Source organism: Somniosus microcephalus, chromosome 23 (assembly GCF_052327205.1).
Source record: "Somniosus microcephalus isolate GS21.2 chromosome 23, FLI_Smic_1.0, whole genome shotgun sequence".
Taxonomy (NCBI): Eukaryota; Metazoa; Chordata; class Chondrichthyes; order Squaliformes; family Somniosidae; genus Somniosus; species Somniosus microcephalus.
This window is the reverse complement of record NC_141009.1, coordinates 18,435,266-18,457,509: the sequence shown is the minus strand read 5'-3', so window position 1 is coordinate 18,457,509 and position 22,244 is coordinate 18,435,266. Positions and strand designations below refer to the sequence as shown.

At 46.2% G+C, this 22,244-nt stretch overlaps 1 protein-coding gene across 5 annotated transcripts in view; it reads left to right on the top strand.

Annotated features, from left to right (window-relative positions):
- The window catches only part of ddx31 (DEAD (Asp-Glu-Ala-Asp) box polypeptide 31), a 110,857-nt gene that overhangs the window by 30,609 nt on the left and 58,004 nt on the right, over window positions 1-22,244 (top strand). For all 5 annotated transcript variants that reach the window (XM_085965531.1, XM_085965533.1, XM_085965532.1 and 2 more), the window contains 3 exons: window positions 313-372; window positions 14,947-14,997; window positions 20,476-20,615. In XM_085965531.1, coding sequence (XP_085821657.1) covers window positions 313-372; window positions 14,947-14,997; window positions 20,476-20,615 — 251 coding nt within the window. The remainder of the gene's footprint in view (window positions 1-312; window positions 373-14,946; window positions 14,998-20,475; window positions 20,616-22,244) is intronic.

Here is a 22,244-nt window from a genome sequence, read left to right as displayed (position 1 = left end):
TTCTGGACCATTTTCATGCATGTTAAAAATGCACGTTTTATCATTTTCATAGCCCAGTAATCAGATGGAGGTGTTCGCGACTTTGTTGAAATGGGGACTGTGATTCGCGCTCCCACAACTTGCCAGGTGATTTGATTTGTGATGCCGATTTTACTTCAGAATGGTTCATTTGTATTATTCTATCGGGGAAAACCACAATGAGTCTTGGCTGCTGTCCCTGTTAGAGCTGAACGTTGGTGACAAGTGTAGGAATGCACTGTACACGATTGCACACTCACATCATGGTATTAGTGTCAGCTTTTTATCTTGCAGGCACGGAAGCAAGTTTTTCAGGAGTTTTCACAATCAAAAATGGGTGTCCTTCTCTGCACGGTGAGTACGCACCTGGAAAGGGGAGTCTAGGACAAGGGGACATAACCTTTAAAATCAGAGCCAGGCCATTCAGGAGAGAAGTTAGGAAACACATCTTCATGCAAAGTGTGGAACACTCTCCCACAAAACGCAGTAGCTGCAAGCTCAGTTAGTCATTTAAAATCTGAGATTGATGGATTTTTACTAGCCAAGTGTATTGAGGGATATGGAGCCAAGGCAGGTAAATGGAGTTAGGATACAGATCAGCCACGATCTCATTGAATAGCAGAACAGGCTCGAGGGGCTGAATGGCCAACTCCTGTTCCAATGTTCCTAAAAGAATGGAGAAACTCTAATTCTTTAGATTATTTTTGACTTGGAAAGTGAAAATCAACCTTCTAGTGGCCTATACAAAACATCTTTCTGTGAATCTGCATGGTTTTCTCTGAATATTTGTCCAGTCCTTTTTTCTTTTTCTGTCCTTCCAATTTTTCTCGTTTCCTTTTTTTCCCCTTCCTTGTGCTCCTTTTATTCTGATGATGATTCCTGTTTTCCCTTCACATTTTTTTGTTTTTTGCCCCCTCTGCACTTCTGTCTTTCCAGGTAGGAAGAACGAGGACAGACACTATAAACTAAAGGGTACAATCCTAAAGGGGATGCATAAAAAGAGAGACCTGGGGGTATATGTGCACAAATCGTTGAAAGGTGTCAGGGCAGGTTGAGAAAGCGGTTAAAAAAGCATATGGGATCCTGGGCTTCATAAACAGAGGCATAGAGTACAAAAGCAAGGAAGTTATGATGAACCTTTATAAAACACTGGTTCGGCCTCAACTGAAGTATTGTGTCCAATTCTGGGCACTGCACTTTAGGAAGGATGGCCTCTTCGAGATAGTGCAGAAAAGATTTCCGAGAATGATTCCAGGGATGAGGGACTTCAGTTATGTGGATAGACTAGAGAAGCTGGGGTCTTATGTTCTTATATGTTATATTCTTCTTCTTAGAGTTGAGAAAGTTGAGAGGAGATTTGATAGAGATGTTCAAAATCATGAGGGGTCTAGACAGAGTCGATAGAGAGAAACTGATCCCATTGATGGAAGGGTCAAGAACCAGAGATCACAGATTTAAGGTGATTGGCAAAGACGACATGAGGAAAAACTTTTTTACGCAGCAAGTGGTTAGGATCTGGAATGCACTGCCTGAAAGGGTGGTAGAGACAGACTCAATCGTGGCTTTCAAAAGGGAATTGGATAAGTACCTGAAGGAAAAAAAATTGGCAGGGCTACGGGGAAAGGGCGGGGGAGTGGGACTAGCTGAATTGCTCTTGCAGAGAGCTGGGACGGGCCGAATGGCCTCATTCTGTGCTGTAACCATTCTATGCTTCTAGGTGTCTCCTGACATACTTGTTTTCTGAATAACATCATTAACCCTGAGCAACAAAAGCTAATTAAAGCTTTCAAAACAACAAGTGGTAACTTTTACACAATTAAGAATAAAACTCAAGACTGATTGGCTGATGCAGTGGGTATGGATACACAAAACAAAATGTCCATAACCTAGCACCAAAATTGGCAATCACACTCTGAGGCCATAGGATGTTTAGTGAGGGATGTGGACAACTTCACGCTTATGAGGCAGAGTATACAGGGAAACTTTATTCTGTCTCTGCACAATATAGTTCATTTAATGTCAAGTGACTTGAGACATAGGGGGCTAAATTCGGTTGATTTGCGCCTCCCGTTAGCACCTTAAGAGGGCGCTAACGGGGCACAAATCAACTAGCGCCTGGGCTCGGCGCCACTAATGCCACCCGCGAAATTCAACGGGCGGTTAGTGGCGGCGCTAACCGTTAGCGCCATGTGGCGCTGCGCCGCCGCTGATGATGTCATCGCTGTGCACAGCACCCCGCACGTGACCTGGCTGTAATATTTGATGCTCCCCCCGACTTGCCGCCGGACACTATGTCCGCCGGGGTCAGTGGGGCCTACCTGCGGCCGAGGTAGCGCTAGTTAAAGGGGAGGTGGTGGGCGGCCATTTTTGTTGCTGGCCGCCTGACAGCACCTGCCCTAGTTGCTGTCCCCGGCCCCCGTGAAGCCCCCCTGTGGGGTCCTCTTGAGTGCCGGGCTCGTTTGCCAGCACCCCTGATCCCTGGTGGCCCAGCTGGGTGCCAGGCCCCTCCCCTTAGCGCCGCGATATTGGCTCGCTGCGCCCCAAGAGGGACGCGGGGTGCTTCCAGTAGCGCCCCTCCTCCCTCTCGGGGCGCTACCTGGGAAAATTGGCCGCGCAGACGCCAACTAAAATTAGCGCTCCGGCGAAGGTAGCAATGGGCGCTACCCAATTTCTACCCCATAGTTCCTCTCTCAGCTTTCAGATATGTACGTTATACATATAATTTACAACCATTCAGCCCAACTGGTCTGTCCCAGTGTTTATGCTCCAGACGAACTTCCTCCCACCCTACTTCATCTAATCCTATCAGCACATCCTTCTATTCCTTCCTCAAGCACTTAACTAGCTTCCCCTTAAATGCATCTATGATATTCACCTCAACTACTCCCTCTGGTAGCAAGTTCCACGTTCTAACCATTCTCTGGGTAAAGAAATTTCCTTTCTGCCTGATTTCCTTTCCTTTTTTACTTTGTTCTCCGGTTGTAGGAAACACTGGCAAGGCTATATTTATTGTCCCATTATTGTCCAGAGGGTAATAATGGGAATTTGACTGGAGCCATGCATAGGCCTGACCCAGGCTGGTTCCTTTCTCTGAAGGACATGAGTGAAATAATGGTGGTTTTTTGTAACAATCATGGTAATTTTTCCCCCCAGCCCACAAATGACCAGTTTTATTGAATTCAGTTTCACAGCTTGCAACGGAGGGTTTTGAACTTTCAACCTCTGGGTTGCTAGTCCAGTGCCTTAATCACTGCCCTACCCTGTATTCTGTACAAAGCAATGCAACGTGAATTGCATATGTTTTTAAATAAACCACCTAACAACATATTCCACCTTTTCTAAAGTAAATGCTGAAATGATTTTTATTAACAGGAATTAATATTTTTGGAACAAAATATAAACCTTGTTAAAGCAGTTTTTTAAATGTTGCAGTTACTAGTGTGCCATGAAGCCAGAAGTTCAACCAGCTCTACAACCAACACTAGATTGGTTAGATTTAGGGTTTGATAACATAAATTCCCGCTCGGAGAATCCCCAGCATGCCAGCCAGATAGCTTGGGGGCCAGCATGAATATAGCAGCAATGTGTTCTTTTTTTTTAAACTATGGAATCACCTAATTTATTTAACTCTTCCACCATGTAAACTGTATATAATATACTATACCCCATACTAAGCTATGAAATAAGGAGCTAGCAGTGTTTTTTTATTGACTAATAGCAATGAAATAAAGATTAATTCCAAGTTTAGGATTTCTTATTGAGTTAGCAACCTATATAGGTGTAATTAATAATGGGTCTACAAGATTGTACTTATGATTAGATACTGGAAAATCTTTACCATAGTCTATATGAAGCTTTTTTTAATTGTTCTTGGGATGTGGGCGTCACTGGCCAGGCCAGCACTTACTGCCCATCCCTAGTTGCCCCTGAGAAGGTGGTGGTGAGCTGCCTTCATAGGCTGGCCAGTCTGGCATAGTAAAGGTGCATTTAACCTGCAGGCACCAGTTTGGGATTGGTCGCTGCAGATCGGGTAGTAGTCAGGCAAAAATCTGTTTACATTGCTTGTCTGTTGCTTGGTTAGTTAGAACAATAAAAAATTTAAGGGGTAAAAATTGGGTCGCGCCCCCACGACCGATTTTCCTAGGTAATGCCCCAAGAGGGAGGAGGAGCGCTACTGGAAGTGCCCCGCATCCCTCTTGAGGCGCTGCGACCCAATATCACGGAGAGCAGCCGGCACCCCGCGGGGCGATTTCACGGGGACCGGGGACAGCAACGGGGGCAGGTGCTGGCAGGCGGCCAGCAACAGAAATGGCTGCCCGCCACCTCCCGCTTAACTAGCGCCGCCCCGGCCGCAGGTAGTGATGCGCTATCAATTACTCATAAAAGACTGAGAGTTAGAAGAGTAACTAAAGGCTTTTATTAACAACAGAATGGAGGTCTGCCTCGCGTGGTCGACCGGTCCAGGATACAAAGGGCTGGGGAGCAGTCACCTTTATACTAGGACCTGTGGGAGGAGTCAGCCGAGGCATGTCCAGGCATGTACACAGTGGAATACAAACAGGAATACAAACAGTGGTTTACCACATTCACCCCTTGTTTAAAATTGAGTCCGGCGGGGTGAAGTGTATTAAAAGTTAGTGTATTGGAGTCTCTCCGGAGGTCTTGTCTGCCGCTGTGATCGGCGTGGCGACGGCAGGGGTAGTGAAGCTTCCGGCGTCGAGTCCAGCGTAGGCTGTGGCACAGGCGTGTCGTCCTCGTAGATGTCGAGCGGGTCGCGGGGCCCAGGCCTGCCGTCTGCTGGGGCTGGATATCGGATCGTGGGGGGGGGTGGTAGTGGGTTACTGCGGCCCCCGAGGGTGCAAGGTCTCTTATGGAGACTGTGTCCTCCCACCCGTCCGGGTATGCGATGTAAGCATACTGGGGGTTGGCGTGGAGGAGGTCGACCCTCTCGACCAGGGGGTCCGTTTTATGGGTCCTCACGTGTCTTCTCAGTAGGACCGGCCCTGGGGACGTCAGCCATGGCGGTAGCGATGTCCCCGATGTGGACTTCCTTGGGAAGACAAACATTTTCTCATGAGGGGTGGCGTTAGTGGCAGTGCAGAGCAGTGACCGAATAGAGTGGAGCGCATCGGGGAGCACATCCTGCCAGCGGGAGGTTGGAAGGCCCCTAGACTTTAAGGCTAGCAGGACGGCCTTCCAAACTGTCGCATTTTCTCTTTCCACCTGTCCGTTCCTCCGGGGGTTGTAACTGGTGGTCCTGCTTGTGGCAATACCCCTAGTTAGCAGGTACTGACGGAGTTCGTCGCTCATAAACGATGAGCCCCGGTCGCTATGGATATAGCTGGGGAAGCCGAACAGGGTGAAGAGGTTGTTCAGACATTTAATGACCGTGGCACTGGTCATGTCCGGGCAGGGGAAGGCGAACGGGAAACGGGAGTACTCATCAATAATATTGAGGAAGTACACATTGCGGTCGGAGGAGGGGAGAGGCCCTTTCAAATCAACGCTCAGGCGCTCGAAGGGGCGAGTGGCTTTTATCAGGTGGGCCCTGTCTGGTCTATAAAAGTGCGGTTTGCACTCAGCGCAGACTTGGCAGTTCCTGGTCATGGTCCTGACCTCCTCAATAGAGTAAGGCAGGTTGCGGGCCTTGATGAGGTGGAAGAACCTGGTGACCCCCGGGTGGCAGAGGTCATTGTGGAGGGCCCGCAGTCTATCGATCTGCGCGCTGGCGCAGGTGCCACGCGATAGCGCATCCGGGGGTTCATTTAGCTTCCCGGGCCGGTACAAGATCTCGTAGTTGTAGGTGGAAAGTTCGATTCTCCACCTCAAGATCTTGTCATTTTTGATTTTGCCCCTCTGCTTGTTGTTAAACATGAAAGCAACTGAACGCTGGTCAGTGAGCAGGGTAAATCGTTTTCCGGCCAGGTAGTGCCTCCAATGACGCACAGCCTCCACAATCGCCTGGGCCTCCTTCTCAACAGCGGAGTGTCTGGTCTCCGGGCCTTGGAGGGTTCGTGAAAAGAAGGCCACGGGTCTCCCCGCCTGATTGAGGGTAGCGGCCAGGGCAAAGTCGGACGCGTCGCTTTCCACCTGGAACGGGATGGATTCGTCCACTGCGTGCATGGTGGCTTTGGCAATGTCCTCCTTGATACGGTGGAAGGCTAAGCGGGCCTCTGCCGTCAAGGGAAAAGAGGTGGACTTGATCAGCGGACGGGCCTTGTCCGCATAGTAGGGGACCCACTGGGCGTAATAGGAGAAAAACCCTAGGCACCTCTTCAGGGCCTTGAGGCAGTGGGGCAGTGGAAGTTCCATAAGGGGACGCATCCGGTCGGGGTCGGGGCCGATGACTCCGTGTTCCACAACACAGCCAAGGATGGCGAGGCGGTTTGTGCGGAATATGCACTTCTCCTTGTTATATGTCAGGTTTAGGAGTTGGGCGGTGCGGAGGAATTTTTCGAGGTTTGTGTCATGGTCCTGCAAGTCACGGCCGCAGATGGTCACATTGTCCAGGTATGGGAAAGTGGCCTGCAACGCATTTTGATCTACCATCCGGTCCATCTCCCTTTGGAAGACGGAGACCCCGTTGGTGACGCCAAAGGGAACCCTAAGGAAGTGATAGAGGCGGCCGTTTGCCTCAAAGGCAGTGTACTGGCGGTCCTCAGGGCGGATGGGGAGCTGGTGGTACGCTGATTTCAGGTCAATGGTCGAGAAGACGCGGTACTGCGCGATCTGGTTGACCATATCAGCTATGCGGGGGAGTGGGTAAGCGTCCAGCAGGGTGTAGCGATTTATTGTCTGGCTGTAGTCGATGACCAGGCGCTGCTTCTCGCCGGTCTTAACGACCACAACCTGGGCTCGCCAGGGGCTGGTGCTGCCCTCAATAATCCCTTCTTTCAGGAGCTGCTCCACTTCGGTTTTAATGAAAACCCTGTCCCCGGCACTGTATCGCCTGCTCTTTGTGGCGATGGGCTTATAGTCGGGGGTGAGGTTAGCAAACAGTGGTGGGGGGGTGACTCAGTGTGGAGAGGTTGCACCTGGTGCGCGGCGGGCAATTTGGAAGCTGCTGGCTGCGGACTGTGAGTGGGGGTAGGGGTCCACCGTACGCCATCGTAACACTTTTAAGGTGGCACTGAAAATCTAACCCCAGCAGGACGGCAGCGCAGAGGTCAGGCAGGACCAGAAGTTTAAAATGATCGTACACGGTCCCGTCTACTACGAGTGTCACCACGCAGTAGCGCGCCGATGTCCGCCGACTGGGACTCGGAGGCCATAGAAATCCGCTGTTGCGCAGGCAGGACTGGGAGAGAGCAACGCCGCACCGTGTCGGGGTGGATGAAGCTCTCCGTGCTCCCAGAGTCAAAAAGGCAGATTGTATCGTGACCATTTACCTTAATGTCCACTGTGGAACTGGCCAGTTGGTGCGGTCTCGCTTGGTCCAGTGTAACGGATGCCAGCGTAGGGGTCGGTGTGTCGCTGCGGGTATCAGATGAGGCGGTGTCGGGGGCCTGCTGCGTCCCGGCTGTCGTCCAAGATGGCAGCGTCCATGATCCCCATGTGGCTGGAGGCGTCCAAAATGGCTGCTGTACCGGTGATTCGCACGTGGCCGGGGAGGTCCAAGATGGCGGCCCGCATGGCCCACACGCGGCGCTGCTGGGGTTCGGGGTGGCTTTGGCCCTGCAGACGCTAGCGTAGTGTCCCTTCTTCCCGCAGCCTGAGCAGATCGCGTTTTTCGCCGGGCAGCGCGCTCTGGGGTGTTTTGCCTGGCCACAGAAGTAGCATTTCTGGCCTTGGGGCACTGCTGTCTGGCCTTGGGACACTGCTGCGGTAGTTGGGCCGTTGTTGGGGTGTGGCTGGGGTGGCACGGCGCTATGAGGCGGTCCTACCGTGTCCCAGGCTGTCATTCCCCGCGGCGTCCACGGTGCAGAGGAGTAGGCATCCATGCCCTGGTAGGCTGCATCCAACGATAGTGCGAGTTCAGAGGCCTTGTTGAGGTCGAGGTTACCCTGCTCCAACAGTCGCTGTCGGGTGTAATTGGATCTGTGGCCCGCTACAAAAGCGTCCCGGATAAGTTCCTCTGTGTACACGGCGGCCTTTACATCCTTAGAACCACAGGCCCAGCCAAGCACAGACAGTGCCTGAAGGTATTCCACGGTCGATTCCCCAGGTTGTTGTTTACGACTCCCCAGGAGGTGCCTGGTGTACACTTCGTTCACTGGGCGCGTGTACTGGTCCTTGAGGAGCTTGATAGCGTCCGCGTACGAGGTCGCGTCTTGGATGACCGAGTACACTCGGTGGTTCACTTTGGAGGTCAGGACATCCAGTTTGTCCTCGTCCGATTTGATTGCTTCGGAGGCGGTCAGGAATTTTTCGAAACACTTAAGCCAGTGAGTAAACTTGGTGGATGAGTCCGCCTCCCGATGATCTAAGTCCAGGCATGCTGGTGTGAGGATCTTCTCCATTATAAAAATGTTGTTAATAAAATTGATGCGCTATCAATTACTCATAAAAGACTGAGAGTTAGAAGAGTAACTAAAGGCTTTTATTAACAACAGAATGGAGGTCTGCCTCGCGTGGTCGACCGGTCCAGGATACAAAGGGCTGGGAAGCAGTCACCTTTATACTAGGACCTGTGGGAGGAGTCAGCCGAGGCATGTCCAGGCATGTACACAGTGGAATACAAACAGGAATACAAACAGTGGTTTACCACAGGTAGGCCCCCCTAACCCCGGCGGACATAGCGTCCGGCGGTAAGTTGGGGGGTGCCACCAAATATTACAGTCGGGGCGCTGCGCACGGCGATGATGTCATCGCTGGCGGCACAGCGCTAACGGTTAGCGCCGCCGCTAACCTCCTGCTGAATTTCACGGGAGGCGATAGAGGCACCACGCCCAGGCGCTAGTTGATTTGTGCCCCGTTAGTGCCCTCTTACTAACAGGAGGTGCAAATCAACCGAATTTAGCCCTCTAAATGTTTAGATAGCAGAGAAGGGAGAACCTCTGATCTTTTCAATAGTTAAGTCATGGGCTGATAGGTTTTAAAAAATGCCCAGAGAATTCAGTAAGCTCTGAGAAATTTATAAACTAGATTTGGCACCATACTGGATTTACACTCCATGCGATGTCAAACCAAAGTAGTGTAAGACTAGCCCCTTCAGGGTATCTCGCTCCACTTCACTTGAGATTGAATCCTGACTCCAGGCTTGCACTGCAAACCTAGCATTGGTCTGAAGTGGAAGTTACTTCACACTGATGCTAAACTTGTGGCCTAAATTTTTCAATTGTTGTTGTTTTACAAATCTAGTGTAAATCCACCCTAAGGCTGCTCTGCTATGAAATCACCCACAATTGATAGCTCTTCAGTATGGAACTGTTTCTATTAAGGACTTAAAATGTGGCAATTTATATATGCAAATTGACGTCATCAACGAGAGTAAATTACTGGGTGGGCCAGTTTAGTGCTTGTGTTGCACTATTGGAATGAAAGGAAAAGGTGCGTGAGTAGCCCTCAGCAGTACCAAACCCTGTTCCCCGTGGACCTCACTTTTTTTCTCTCACCCAATCCCCACAATTTGCAGCCATTTCGCCAGCTCACCACCACATGCTATTGTGACACCCCACACCTGCTGCTTCCAGCGCTGTTACCCTCGGATTGCACTTCGATTTAAAAGCGGCTCTTTTTATTTTAACTGTTAAAAATTTTGCATTGAGTTAAGTTTTCACACAGATGGATAAATGTGAAATAAAAATACAGGAAACTCTTTGGTATCCGGCACCGACGGGACCGGCGTGTTGCCGATTGATCAAAAATTCCGGATGACGGAGAGGGTTATCTACCGAGGCTATTTTTAACAAAGAAAAATTAAAAAAATCAAGAAATGTGCAGTATACAGTAATTGGGTACTCACCTACAGAATGTTGTGTTAAATGGATGGTGGAAGATGCTTGATTAAGTACAGTACTGCCAGTTGAGGGTAATGCAATGCAATGCAATGACTACCAGCAGCGTGGGAGACGCACAGTACCCCTGTAAAATGGCGGATCAGAAGAGACTATCAGCAGCGCGGGAGAGTCAGACTCCTGTTATTGAGGTGTTCCGACTCCCGACAGCGCCAAGAAGCCGAGTAGTGGCAGTTTGGAGAACTACCCCCACTGACTAACTCGGCCACCACGGGAGACTCGGACTTGGCAACATTGCCAGTTATTGAGGTGTTGTTTTCAGAGTGAGAATTTTGCCGGTTAATAGGGAATTCCGGATATTTAGGTGCTGTTTAAATGAGAGTTTCCTGTACTGGAAATACACAGAAGGTCCATCAGCATCTAAAAAGAAAAAAGGCAGGTTAATGTTTCCAGGTGTAGGACCCTCATCATAACTTTTTTTAAAGTCAGAAATTGACCAGTTAAAAATTGAAATGCTCCAGAAGCCAAATTTATTTTCAGAATCTATGATGAAGATAACAGAAAGTTTGCTTCTGCAGAATTAACTGAACTTAAATTTTATATGAATTCAACTAATAATTCCTATCTTGGCTGTAGAATTGTTGGTTGCAGTTTGTTAGTGGTAAACTGTCACTTAAAGGTTTAAGAAAATGTCTTAAGTGTATATTTCTAATCGTATGTTCAGTAATTTCTATAATTCGAGGGGTGATAGATTAGTGTAAAACTTGAGAACTGTCATCAATATTTATTATATCCGAGACTTAAATATGAAAAGCTAAACAACAGAGTAAGGACTGACTGAAGGTAGTGCAGCTTCTAGATACCGCAACAGTAGTCTGTGGTGGGAATGTGCTTGAAGGTTACAGTTAATGTTCCCCCTAAGCTGGGCGGTGGTGCAGTGATCTGGAGGTCCCGCGCAGGGCACTCACCAGCTGTAACGCATTGTAACATGCACAGCAAATTTAAAGGGGCCACACACCTAAAATAAAAATTAGAGGGAGCATTGGTTACAGTGCCATTATTTACACTGGTCTAAGAGTACGCTGTGCTAAAAACCCTTTTTCCACGATTTGACCACACTGACAGCAACAGAGAAAGCCAGGGGGGAATTGTCACCTTCACTGCTTGGGCAGTAAACTGGCAGAGCTGACCACCCACCCGTTGTAGAATGCGCCCAGTTTACCACCCAACCGGTGAAAGTAGTAATTACCTGGCCCCCCCCCTTCCCCCCACCACCCCCCCCCCCATGTTGTGTGATGTCAGCTGACCATAGTATCGATGCTCCTCTGTCACTCTTTAATTGTTACAGATTGATGTCAGTTGCAGGAAATCATAAGGTCTGCTTTCTCCTGAGTGATGGGTCTTTAGTAAACCACTATTTTACTGAAGATATAATAAAAGCAGATATCCTGAGTGCTAGTTATTATAGAATCAGAGTATCCCAAAAGACTCTGAAAAATTACATTTTGATTAGTTCAGGAGCTCTTTCCAAAGTTTGGGGAGAATATAAAAGATAAAATAGCTGAAATTCTTTTAATATGAAGCTGTCAAAAATGTAAAGAATAAGCCAATCTTGTATATTAAAAAAAAAAAAATTTTAAAAAGGGAGGATGCAACCTTTTCATAAGGGGAGGTCACCAGGTTGCTCTTCCTCACTGTTCTCCCTCCCCCCACCCCTGCTCTCTGTGCTGATATCACCAGGCCATTCGCCTCCTGCAGCCAGGAGGGAGGGTGGCTGACTTGTTCCCAAGCCTATACTAACTGTTTTTCATCTGCTTGCTAGAAGACACATGACGGCAACCTGGTGACCTCCCCTTATGGGAAGGTTACAGGCCTTTGCTTGATATCTCCCAACACAGCATGGCTTACTCAGCACAGCATCGAACACTCAGTGGAATAACGGGGTTTTATTTGCAGGTTTCATCTCCTTAGCACTGTACGGTCATGCTTTGTAAATTTAAGACTATGTGCACTACCTTCATTCGGTTCTGTTCTTCCATTCTGCTTGTTTTCAACCAACTGCACTCGTATAATAAAGAGACAGGTGTGTCTTGTCCACTTAGAGCTAGAATTGACCAAGCTGCTGCTGTCAGGTATTAATCTGAGCCGTGTGTTGGATTGTTTTGGCTCTCCTTGCTCCTGCTCAGACTGCAGAAGGTGGCATTCTGCACTCCAAAGGTGGCAGATGCTGATCTCTAAACGTGTGAATCTTGACTATTTCCACCCACCGAAAAAGTGTAAATTACAGCTATCGGGAGTAATTAGCGCTGATAAACCCTTCCGAGCTCATCCTGTTTGTAATGACGCACTCCTGAACTGCTCTTTCAAGGCAAGCTGTCACCAAAGAAACATAACCGAGCAAAGAGCACTGGGTTTTACTGTGTAGGGTTTTACTTTGCCTTTCACGCTTAATCTGGTTCGTACATTTCAAGTTTCAGCACAAGGTTTTTTTATGTTGTGTAATTTTTCAGGTACCTAGTAAAAAGATTTTAAGCCTATCAACATATGAAAATGTACAGCTTAAAAGGAAAAGCTATACACAGCTGTCTCTCTGCATAACATTCTATGATACATTATCATCCCTGCTACAGCATGCACTGTTAAGCTTCCCTGTAAAACACCTGAACATGGAGATATTTTTTTCAAGAGATTCCAAGACTTGCATAAATGTACACAACCTCCTTTTTATGTAGGTATTATTGACCTGTGGGTTTTCATATATTTATAGACTTTTTCTAAACTAGGCAGCAGAAAAATTACACAAGATAGTATCTTGCAATTTGTAATGGTGTATGGCTGCAAATATAATGCCTTAACCAGATCAAATCCAAACGGTAAAACAAAACCCTGTTAAAATAGGTATGTGTGCACGCACTTGCGCACTGTAGAGTACGACGAAAGTGTTGACCTTGAGTTACAAAACTACTGAAGAGAGTTAAAATGCCCAAAGCAGAAGACTGAGGGCTTGTATGTTTGGTCAGTTTTATAACCTGAAGCTTAACAGTGTTACCTTTTTTTTAATGGAAATTTGTCTTGTTTTCTACCCTTGAAATTAGATTTTTTATTTAAAAGCTGGGACCCATATATTGTAGTGGCGTGCCTTGGCGTGCCAGAATGTGGGTGCATGCCCACATTTCCCCATGTGGTGAGTTCTGAGCTGGGCCATACCAGCAAGGACCATTAAATTATAACCACTGAATAACATTGTGACCAGAACAGATGACCCAAGTAAACTTTCAGCATGAGCTTAATCCAGCTTGGTGCTTGTCACCTCGATTTAACCCCTGACAGCACTCCGTGCTGGTTCCTGCCAGACTGTCCCTTTCCATCCAACACAGCAATCAGTAAATAATACAATTTTTTAAAAAAAATATCTGAAAATCCTCTTGTCGCTAACCACACAGTCCACTACCTGAGCAAATCTCTTCGGTCCTCTCTCAGCTCTGACCCTATAACAGGTCCACACTGGGAAACCCTAACTCACACCCCGTGCACTTTGTGGAATCTTGAGTGTTTCCTCATAATTTCAAACATGTATATCCTCCCCCCCCATCCTCGCCTATACTTTTCCTGCAGCTTACCTTTGCTAATGCTTCTAGGCGGAGCGCAAGAGTATTGCATGTTGAGCCATCCTGCAGTTTTCCCTCTTTCTCTAGGACAATGCAGTATAGTTCATCAGTGCATTATTTATTTATTGAACCAAATGCTTATTTAATCCTGTTGATTGGTACTAATTTGCAGCCCATTTCTGACGCGGCTGAGAAAATCTCTTTTGATCTTATTTTGTATAGGCGTTCTCTTGGTGATGGTGTTATGGTGAGAACGAGATGGATATTCACTTCTCCTCCATTTCTTCCCCCGCCCACCACCCATTATCAGCTGCCCTGTCAGTGACCTTAACCCCATAGCTACTTTTACCTCTTGAACTGTGTACATTTCCATTCACCCTATGCACGCCGTCCTAGTAACCTGTTCAAGAAAAATAGTTGGAGTAACACCACAATGTTGATTTTTTAGGGCTGTGGGTGTGAATCCACAAAGAGCTGGAATGAAATTAATCAAATTGTTTGACTTTCTATTCTTTCCTGCTGTGGGGCAACAGACCTTTTATGTCCTTTCTCTGGGATGGATTCAATTTTTGGTCCACTTCAATGTTTAAGCAGCCCTTCCTATATCGGTTTTGCACAGCATATGTGACCCACAAAGCCCAAATTTAATGGAGCTTGCAGCAGTTAAACTTCAATCAGCTATTGCACGTTTACAAATAACCTTTAATGATGCTTTAATTGTTTGTTTAAACCTCTATGCAGATTTCCCATTTTTGTAATTTTTTGATGGAAAATTTCCCAGCTTGAGGTTAAAAAGCTTCAGTTCATTTTGGAATTAGTCCTAGAAATGCAGTGTTGACTTGCCTCAAGTCAAGCCTGCTCACATTAAAATGTTACACAGATTTTTAATTACATATAATATTGTCTCTGTAATTGTGCATTTGGACCCTGTTCTTTTTGGTAATGGTACAGTTTTAGAAAAGGTCATTCATATGAATTGTGTGCACCTTGGACTGAAGAGCTAACCTAAGATGCCAGTTTCCTCTGGTTTCAAGCAGTTGTAGGCGCTTCTGACAGCTTTAACTCCCTCTTATTCCTTCACTGATAGCATGGTACAATCTGTCGCCCGGACGACGGGGGCCACTACCCTGCTGCTGGCTTTCTGCAAAAGGCAATAATGACTTTTGGCAGGATGGTGGGATGACAGTGGCAAAATGGTGGCCCCTCCTAGTGAATCGTTAGGTTCCCTCTCTCCATTAGCTTGCTCGCTTTGCAAGCTTCTGCACCAAATAAATGAGTCATTTGAATCCAACTGACAAGCTGGCACCGATTGCCCTGCGGCCCATCTGTACTTTCAGGCATCATGTAGCCCACCAAGTGGCATGCTGGGGTCTTGTCTCAGCACCATGTAATCTTCTATTCTGTCTGTCTTTTTCCTCTGAAAGGACGTAGCAGCACGTGGGCTGGACCTGCCAGAAGTCACGTGGATTGTTCAGGTAAGAGTCCGTTCTTAAGCGGCAAACAGCCTTCCTTCATAAAGTACATGAAATGCTTCATAAGCACTGTGTATTTTTCAAATGATCTCTGTATCTGTTAGTGTATTAGTCATTTATTTGCTCATTTTTTAATGTTTCTGAGATTAAGGGCCTTGGTATTTTACTTTTTTAAAGTAACATCACTAACAGATAATTTTTGTGCCTTCGGTTATAAAGAGGTTCTTCCCAGACAAAATCTACCGAGATACTTTTATCTTTATTCTAGGTGACTGATTTCAAAATTTGATGAAATGTTTGGAGGGTGAGGGGTGGGGAAACCTTTTTATGCTTTACCATCCCACTCTCTATTCGAAAGCCCTTGCCAGCGGTGCTTTGCAAACAGCTTCAGCAAGTGTCAGCTTGGCTCAGTTGATAGCATTCTAGGGTGAGTCCAAGCCCCCGCTCAAAGACTTCAACTTGTAATCTGGGCTGACAATAGGGCAGTACTGAGGGAGTGCTGCATTGCCGTTGTTGGCGTCTTTCGGATGTTATACTGAGGCCCCGTCTACCTGCTCCAGTGATCCACGTGGGAGCTCCAGTGACCAGGCAGGGAAGGGTAAAGAAAGCCTGACCTCTGCTTCATGCCTTCCTGTAATGGCACAGCTGAAATTTAAATTTGACACCTCTCCAAATAATAACTATGGAGCCACATCATACCAGAGAACAGGAAGGTAATCAAAGTAACATCTCTGATCATGAATAAAGACAAGAGTAAACTGGATAACTATAGCCCAGATACTCTAATGGCAGTTATGGGCAAACTTTTAGGCCCCGATATTTACTCGGGGTCGTGAAGAGAGTGGAAGGGGGGTGGGTGGGGGGGGGGATTTTCGGATGGGAAACCCGGAAAGGTTTCCCGCACGTCCTGAAGAAATTAACTGCAGGACGTCTTTTAAATTTTTTCTGCAGGTTTCCCACCCGACAGCCAGCCAGATTGACAGGCTGCCTGCCTGTCGGGTGGGAAAGCAGCCAGGGAGCGATGTCAGGCAGGTCTAACGTCGCGTGGGTGGGGTGGGACATCGGAGGGTTGGGGCGAATTAGACTGGTGGGTTGGGTTTGAGAATTTTATCATTTTTACCTTCCCACCTGCCCGCAACCCACCCGTCCTTGGGGGTAAAATTCCCCCCCCCCCCCCCGCATAGAATCCATAATTCAAAGTAAAATTATTGAGCATTTAAACATGCATAGGTTAATCAAGGGTAGTCACACAAATTTGTTAAAGGCAAGTGATGTTTGGGCATGTTAATAGTTTTATTGAAGTAATTGGCTGGATAGTTAAAGGCAATGCATTAGATGTGTATATGGATTTTCAGAAGGCATACGATAAGGTGTTTCACAAGAGGCTTGTTACAAAAATTCAGGTGTATGAGGGAAATTTAGCAGCATGAATAGGAACTCCTTTCTGGACAAGAAACAACGGGTTCAGATTAATGGGTGTTGCTGGGAGTGGGGAAGGGTTGGAAGTTGTGTACCCTAGGAGTCACCGTTGGATCCACTTTTGTTCTATATATAGGAAACACCATGACAAAATTTGCTGACAACACAAAAGTTGTGGGTTGGATGATTGTAAAAGACTTGAAGCAAACATACAGGTTCATGGAATGGGCAGGCAGGTGGCAGATGCAATTTAATGAGGGTAAGTGTGAGAGAGTACATCTTGGAAGGAAAAACCTTCTAGGAGGTTACTAGATGTGTACTCTAAATGGAAGGATGCTGAAGGGCGTGAATGAACAAAGAGACACGGAGGATTCAAATATATGATGTGGTGCAAGTGCATGTAGCTAAAGCCATAAAAAAGGCAAATAGCATTTTGGGGTTATGTAGGGGCATAGAATCCAAGAGTCAAGAGTAAGAAGGTTAGAATAAATTTGTACAAAGCACCGTTTAGGCCAGAGTTCAAGTGTTGTGTGCAGTTTTGGATGCCCTGTTATAGAAAGTACAGTGTAGATTCACCAAGATGAGAAAAACCAAAGTTATAAGGAGAGGCTTGGGATACTGGGACTATTTCTACCGGAGCAGGAAAGGATAAGCGGGTATTTAATACTGAGAGTGAAGAAAGGGATTAGGAGAATTTTTTTTTGTGCATAGGGTTGTTGGAATATGGAATGATTTGCCACCAGTAGTAGTTGAGGTAGAGACTATTGCATCCTTTAAGAGCAAAGTGGATGAATAGTTGAAGTAGAGGAGATACAAGGATATGAGAAGAGTGCAGGGCGGTGGGGTTCGTTTTGGATTACTCTAGCAAAAATCTGTCACTGACACAAAGGATTGAATGGCCACATCTCATGCTGTAAGCTTCTGTGCTTTGCAACACGGTAATGGTGAGGAACCATTGTACTGCTTTATATGGAGTTTAGATTTGTATGGGTTGACTGAATTTAAACACAACAAAAGTTTTGAGTTTGGAGTGAACTTAATTTGTTTAATGTCTCTTTAAACAAAGTGATAGTGATATTTGACTGCATTCCCTAAGGTACCACCTTTTCAGATTAGGTATTAAACTGAGGTTGTGCCTTCCCACAAGCTCGATGGTGGGGATTCTGCAACACTAAATGTCATAGTGGGAGTGGTAATGAACTCCAGAACTGTATTTCCCAAGAAACGCAGTACCTTCCCCCTCCCTGCCATGTAAGTGAGATCCTATCATATTGTACACGCTGGTTAAATATTTTCCAAGAACTGAACAATGAAATTGGGCTGTATTTGCAATCCAGGGGACTGACTAGAATACCCCTTGCAGGGAACCCCGTGGGTGGAGGTATCAGAAGTTTACACAGGCTCGGGAGCACTGTCCGCTGAAGGTGACCTTTGGGGAGTAATTATTTGCCTTCACAAATAAGCATTTCTAACTACAACAGCTTGACAACTTGGCCAGGATGTCGAAACCTGTCCGAGGTGTAAGATGCGTGGGCTATTTTGGGTCTGTTTCACTGGCTTCAGCCACAGTTTAACTGTGACATCGCTGTCTCTTGTTTCCATGGAGATGAATGGCAATCCTGCAACCTTGGCATGTGTGTGCATATTTTTTTCCCCTTCAATGACAAACATGTTTTTATTTAATGGTCATATTAGCAACCTTGCAAATCTTGTGAGGAACATATTTTAACTCCATATTGAAATCCTTCCTTGTCTTTCTTAGTCATGGAGCACTCAAAACCTTATTGTACCTACACTTCAACAGCGGGATTTAACTAGTTTTAACACGGGACTTGGTCATCATGCACAGTATACCTACTATTTAGTTGTATTCTCAGCTCTGCATATGTGTGTTGCATTTTAATATGTGTATACTTCTGTAGTGCCCTTCTCAATTGAAATTGATGACCACAATATAGCACTTTGGTGGAAGAAGCTGGTCATAGTGTTTGATTCACAAAAACCCACCAGAGCCAAAATGGCCAAAGCAATTGTTCTGTTTTTAAAATAAAAAATGATATTGTTGAATTCCAACTCTTTTTTTTTACACTGCCGGAGCAGCGTAGACATGCTGATGAGGCATCCAAGATAGGTATTTTCTACTGTGAATAGGTGGACAGGTCATCTTGGCATCATATAGATATGTTAACAACATTAGCAATGGTCCATTTTGTTGCTGATCTTGCTGAGCTGCTCCCACTCGCTCAGTGATGTGCACAGAAGCTGAAATGGCAGTGAGGAGCTGCTCAGATGGATTGCAGTATCCTCCAAGCTTCATAATTAAAACCATTGATGTAGACCATGAATGAAATAGCATTTGTTTTTTATAGTTTCTTGAAAGCAAACTAATTTCATTTTTTTTAAAATCCAGACCATGCTTACATTCTTCATTGATCTGTTTTATTTGGAATAGCGGGATTCCTGGTGCAGTAGGCTGAAACACTTGTCCGTGTCATTGCCCTCTGATGTCACTTGTGGGCGATGATGAGAATATGGGTGTTGGGCTCCCTCATGCTAATCAGACTACCTTCAAATGTAGTGTGTATAGGAATAAGTGATCCTGAAATACAGCACTGATGTTCCAGCAACCTTGGTTGAAAACCAGGCCCACTAGCGGCTTAGTGTCATATAACTAAAGAGGGGAACTTAGCATGTTACACCTCCATCCAGTACCAGCTGGCCCCTCATCAACCCACTCCACTGCTGCTCCTTCATCAACAGTGCTTAATGCCTTACTATCTCCTACCTCCTCAGCATCATTATGATCGCCCATAGTACAGTATCTGCTTCATATAGGGATAATGATAGCTGCTCTCAGGCAGATGTTGCTTACCTGGTTAACCACTGGATTCGCCTTTTAACTGAAGAAACCAGGTGGACGTTCTGAGTGCCTAAGCATAGTTACCTATTTTAGTGTAATATTGTAATTACAGGCACCGTTAGCGGCATGGACATGTTGTATATGTGTGTTGGGAATTGGATATACGCTTGAAAAGGAAAAATTTGCAGGACTATGGGGAAAGAGCAGGGGGAGTGGGACGAATTGGATAGCTCTTTCAAAGAGCCAGCGCAGGCACGATGGGCTGAATGGCCTCCTTCTGTGCTGTATCATTCTATGTTGATGTAACAATGTGCAGATCATAGAATATATGATAAATAAATAAATAAATTGGTAGTTCTGCACGCCTCTCAAATCTCCAAGCCCCAACACCTTCCAGACTCTGTCTCTACTGCTTCCCCATATGGCATGTAATAGGGTTCATCTTTTCCCTTCAGTGAGGTAACTAACCTTTGTGCCTCCTTTTCTTATTTGGGGATTTGCTGGGTCAGTTGAAATTTTCAAGCCTGAGCGCAAAGGATTTTTGTTAGATTAAGCGTATTGAGGGATGTGGAGCAAAGCTGGGTAAACGGACTTGAAGTACGGATCAGCCATGATCTAATTGAATGGCGGAACAGGCTTGAGGTGCTGAGTGGCCTACTTTTGATCTTATGGCCTTTTCACCAAACATCTGCTCGCATTTCTCCATAACAACACTTTCCAGAATATACAGGGCATGGTAATTAAAACAAGCTCTTCTCAATTCCCGAACCATTGCACACAAAAAAGTGCTGCTCTACAGATGTATTCGTGAACTTTTGAACTGTTCTAACGGGTACGTGGGCTCATTAGTCCCTTGAGGAGCATTGTCGCGATTGGCTCCTAGTTTTTCCATTTCCTTAGGAAGTCCACAGTTCAAAAATCACTGGGGGAAATTTTAACCGCCAGCGGGAACCTGCTGGTTTCAGTTTGAGTCCCGCCTGCGGCAGAGTGAGGCTACGCCTATTTTAATCACTGGGTCTCATTAACATGCCGCCGGCCAACTTTCCGCCTGGGACGGGCGGGAAGCAGCTGCCGGCCTGTGGAAATTTCTCCCATTTTTCAGAAGAAGAGGAAAATCTAACATCACTGAGCAGCCTTGTTGGAGGGAATGGAGTACATGTATTAAAAATCAGTTTCTTTTTCTCCCTTTTTCATTCTTTCAGTATAATGCCCCGACCTCGCCTGCAGAATATGTTCACAGAGTGGGACGGACGGCCCGGATTGGGTCCCGTGGAAACAGTCTCCTTTTCCTCACTCCCTCTGAAGCAGAATATGCAAATACTCTTGTGTCTCACCAAATCAGGTCAGTCTATCAGAAAGGAACAAAGACATATTTTTCTGAAGTTACAGTAGTTTTATTCAGCTTTTAATTATTTAAAATTATGCTATTGGGGAAAAAAAAACTTTTTCTATTGCAGTTACTTTAGCATTGCGAAATTATACTTGTTGACCTGTTGGCTTTCTGGTGGTTAGGGCTCTGGGCTACTCAGATTGTGGTGTATATTCACTTAAAGCAGTGTAAAATTTAGTTTGAAAACCATATAGAGCAATTCAATCACCACTCAAATCAACTGTCTAATATGTATTGAAACCCACCCAAATAGATAGCACAGCGCTGGAGTAGCTCTGTGTAAAGTAAAATAATATTTGAAATGAGGCTGTATCTTGCAGGCTTGGCCACCAATAATGGGGTGAACGGGATGGGAGATGCACAAAAGGCTAGAGTTAGAGGAACAGAGAGGGTGGGGTGTGGTTATATGGATGAAGGAGATTAGAAATCTGGAGGGGTGAGACCATGAAGGGATGTAAACGCAAGGTTGAGAATTTTAAATCGGAGGTGTTGGGAGACCGGGAGCCAATGTAGGTCAACAAGAGCAGGGGTCAAAGATGAGCGGGGCTTGGTGCCAGATATGATCTGGGCAGCAGAGTTTTGGATGAGCTGAAGATTATAGAGGATCGGAAGCCAGCTAGGAGATCTTTGGAATAGTCGAATTTGGAGGTGACAACCACATGGATGAGGTGTTCAGCAGCAGATGGGCTGAGGTAGGCGATGTTATGGAGTGTTGAGATGAACTTATCTCTGGTCTTTCAAATAATCAGGATCGAGTGCAAACCAATATGGTGGGTATATGTGTTTAATCGGTGTTTAGGATGGAATACAACACACTATTATACAGCAAAAGCATACAACCATGACAAGTAGCTGGTGCTGGACCCAATCGGACAGACGGCTGCCGTGCATGAACAACTCTCCTTATTCCTCTCTCTTCCTGAACTGCCCAAGAATGTTAGACTGAGGCCAGCATCAACCCACTCTCGGGAGTCCTTTATGAACTGCCCAAGAGTGTTAGATCGAAGTCCACATGGATCCACCCTCGAGAGCTCTCCGCTCCACTGTCTGAGCTAAGGGCTCTTTAGGTCTTCCGTTTATTTTTTTAGAGGTGAGACTGGGGTAGAATATGGACAGGACCATTTAACCTATAGAGGTTCCACTTAAAACAAGGTGCGCAATGGCATGTCGAGTTCTTTGTCTAAACTTACAGATGAAGACCCTCCCTCAAGGGGTCCTATGCTTTCCCCTTGCTTATTTATACATTTTGAAGGCCAATCCATCTGAATTCCTCTTCTCTCATCCGTCCTGTCCTCCCTGGTGTAGTCAGTGTGTGCACCAGGCACAGCCTTGGGCCATTTAATCAGAGGCCCAAGCTAGGGCTGTCTTAGTCAACTAACCATCATCCAAATTATCTCCCCTTAATCTAAAGGACTATTTCATCCTGAGATGATACCTTAACTCCCATAAATTCCTTCTATTCTATGTCCTTTATACTAATTAACTTTTACATATCTTCGCAAGCAGTTCTGTTAAACGAACTCCAATTCCTACCATAGCATTATAATATGGTTATTAGCAATAATGGAAGAAACATAGGTT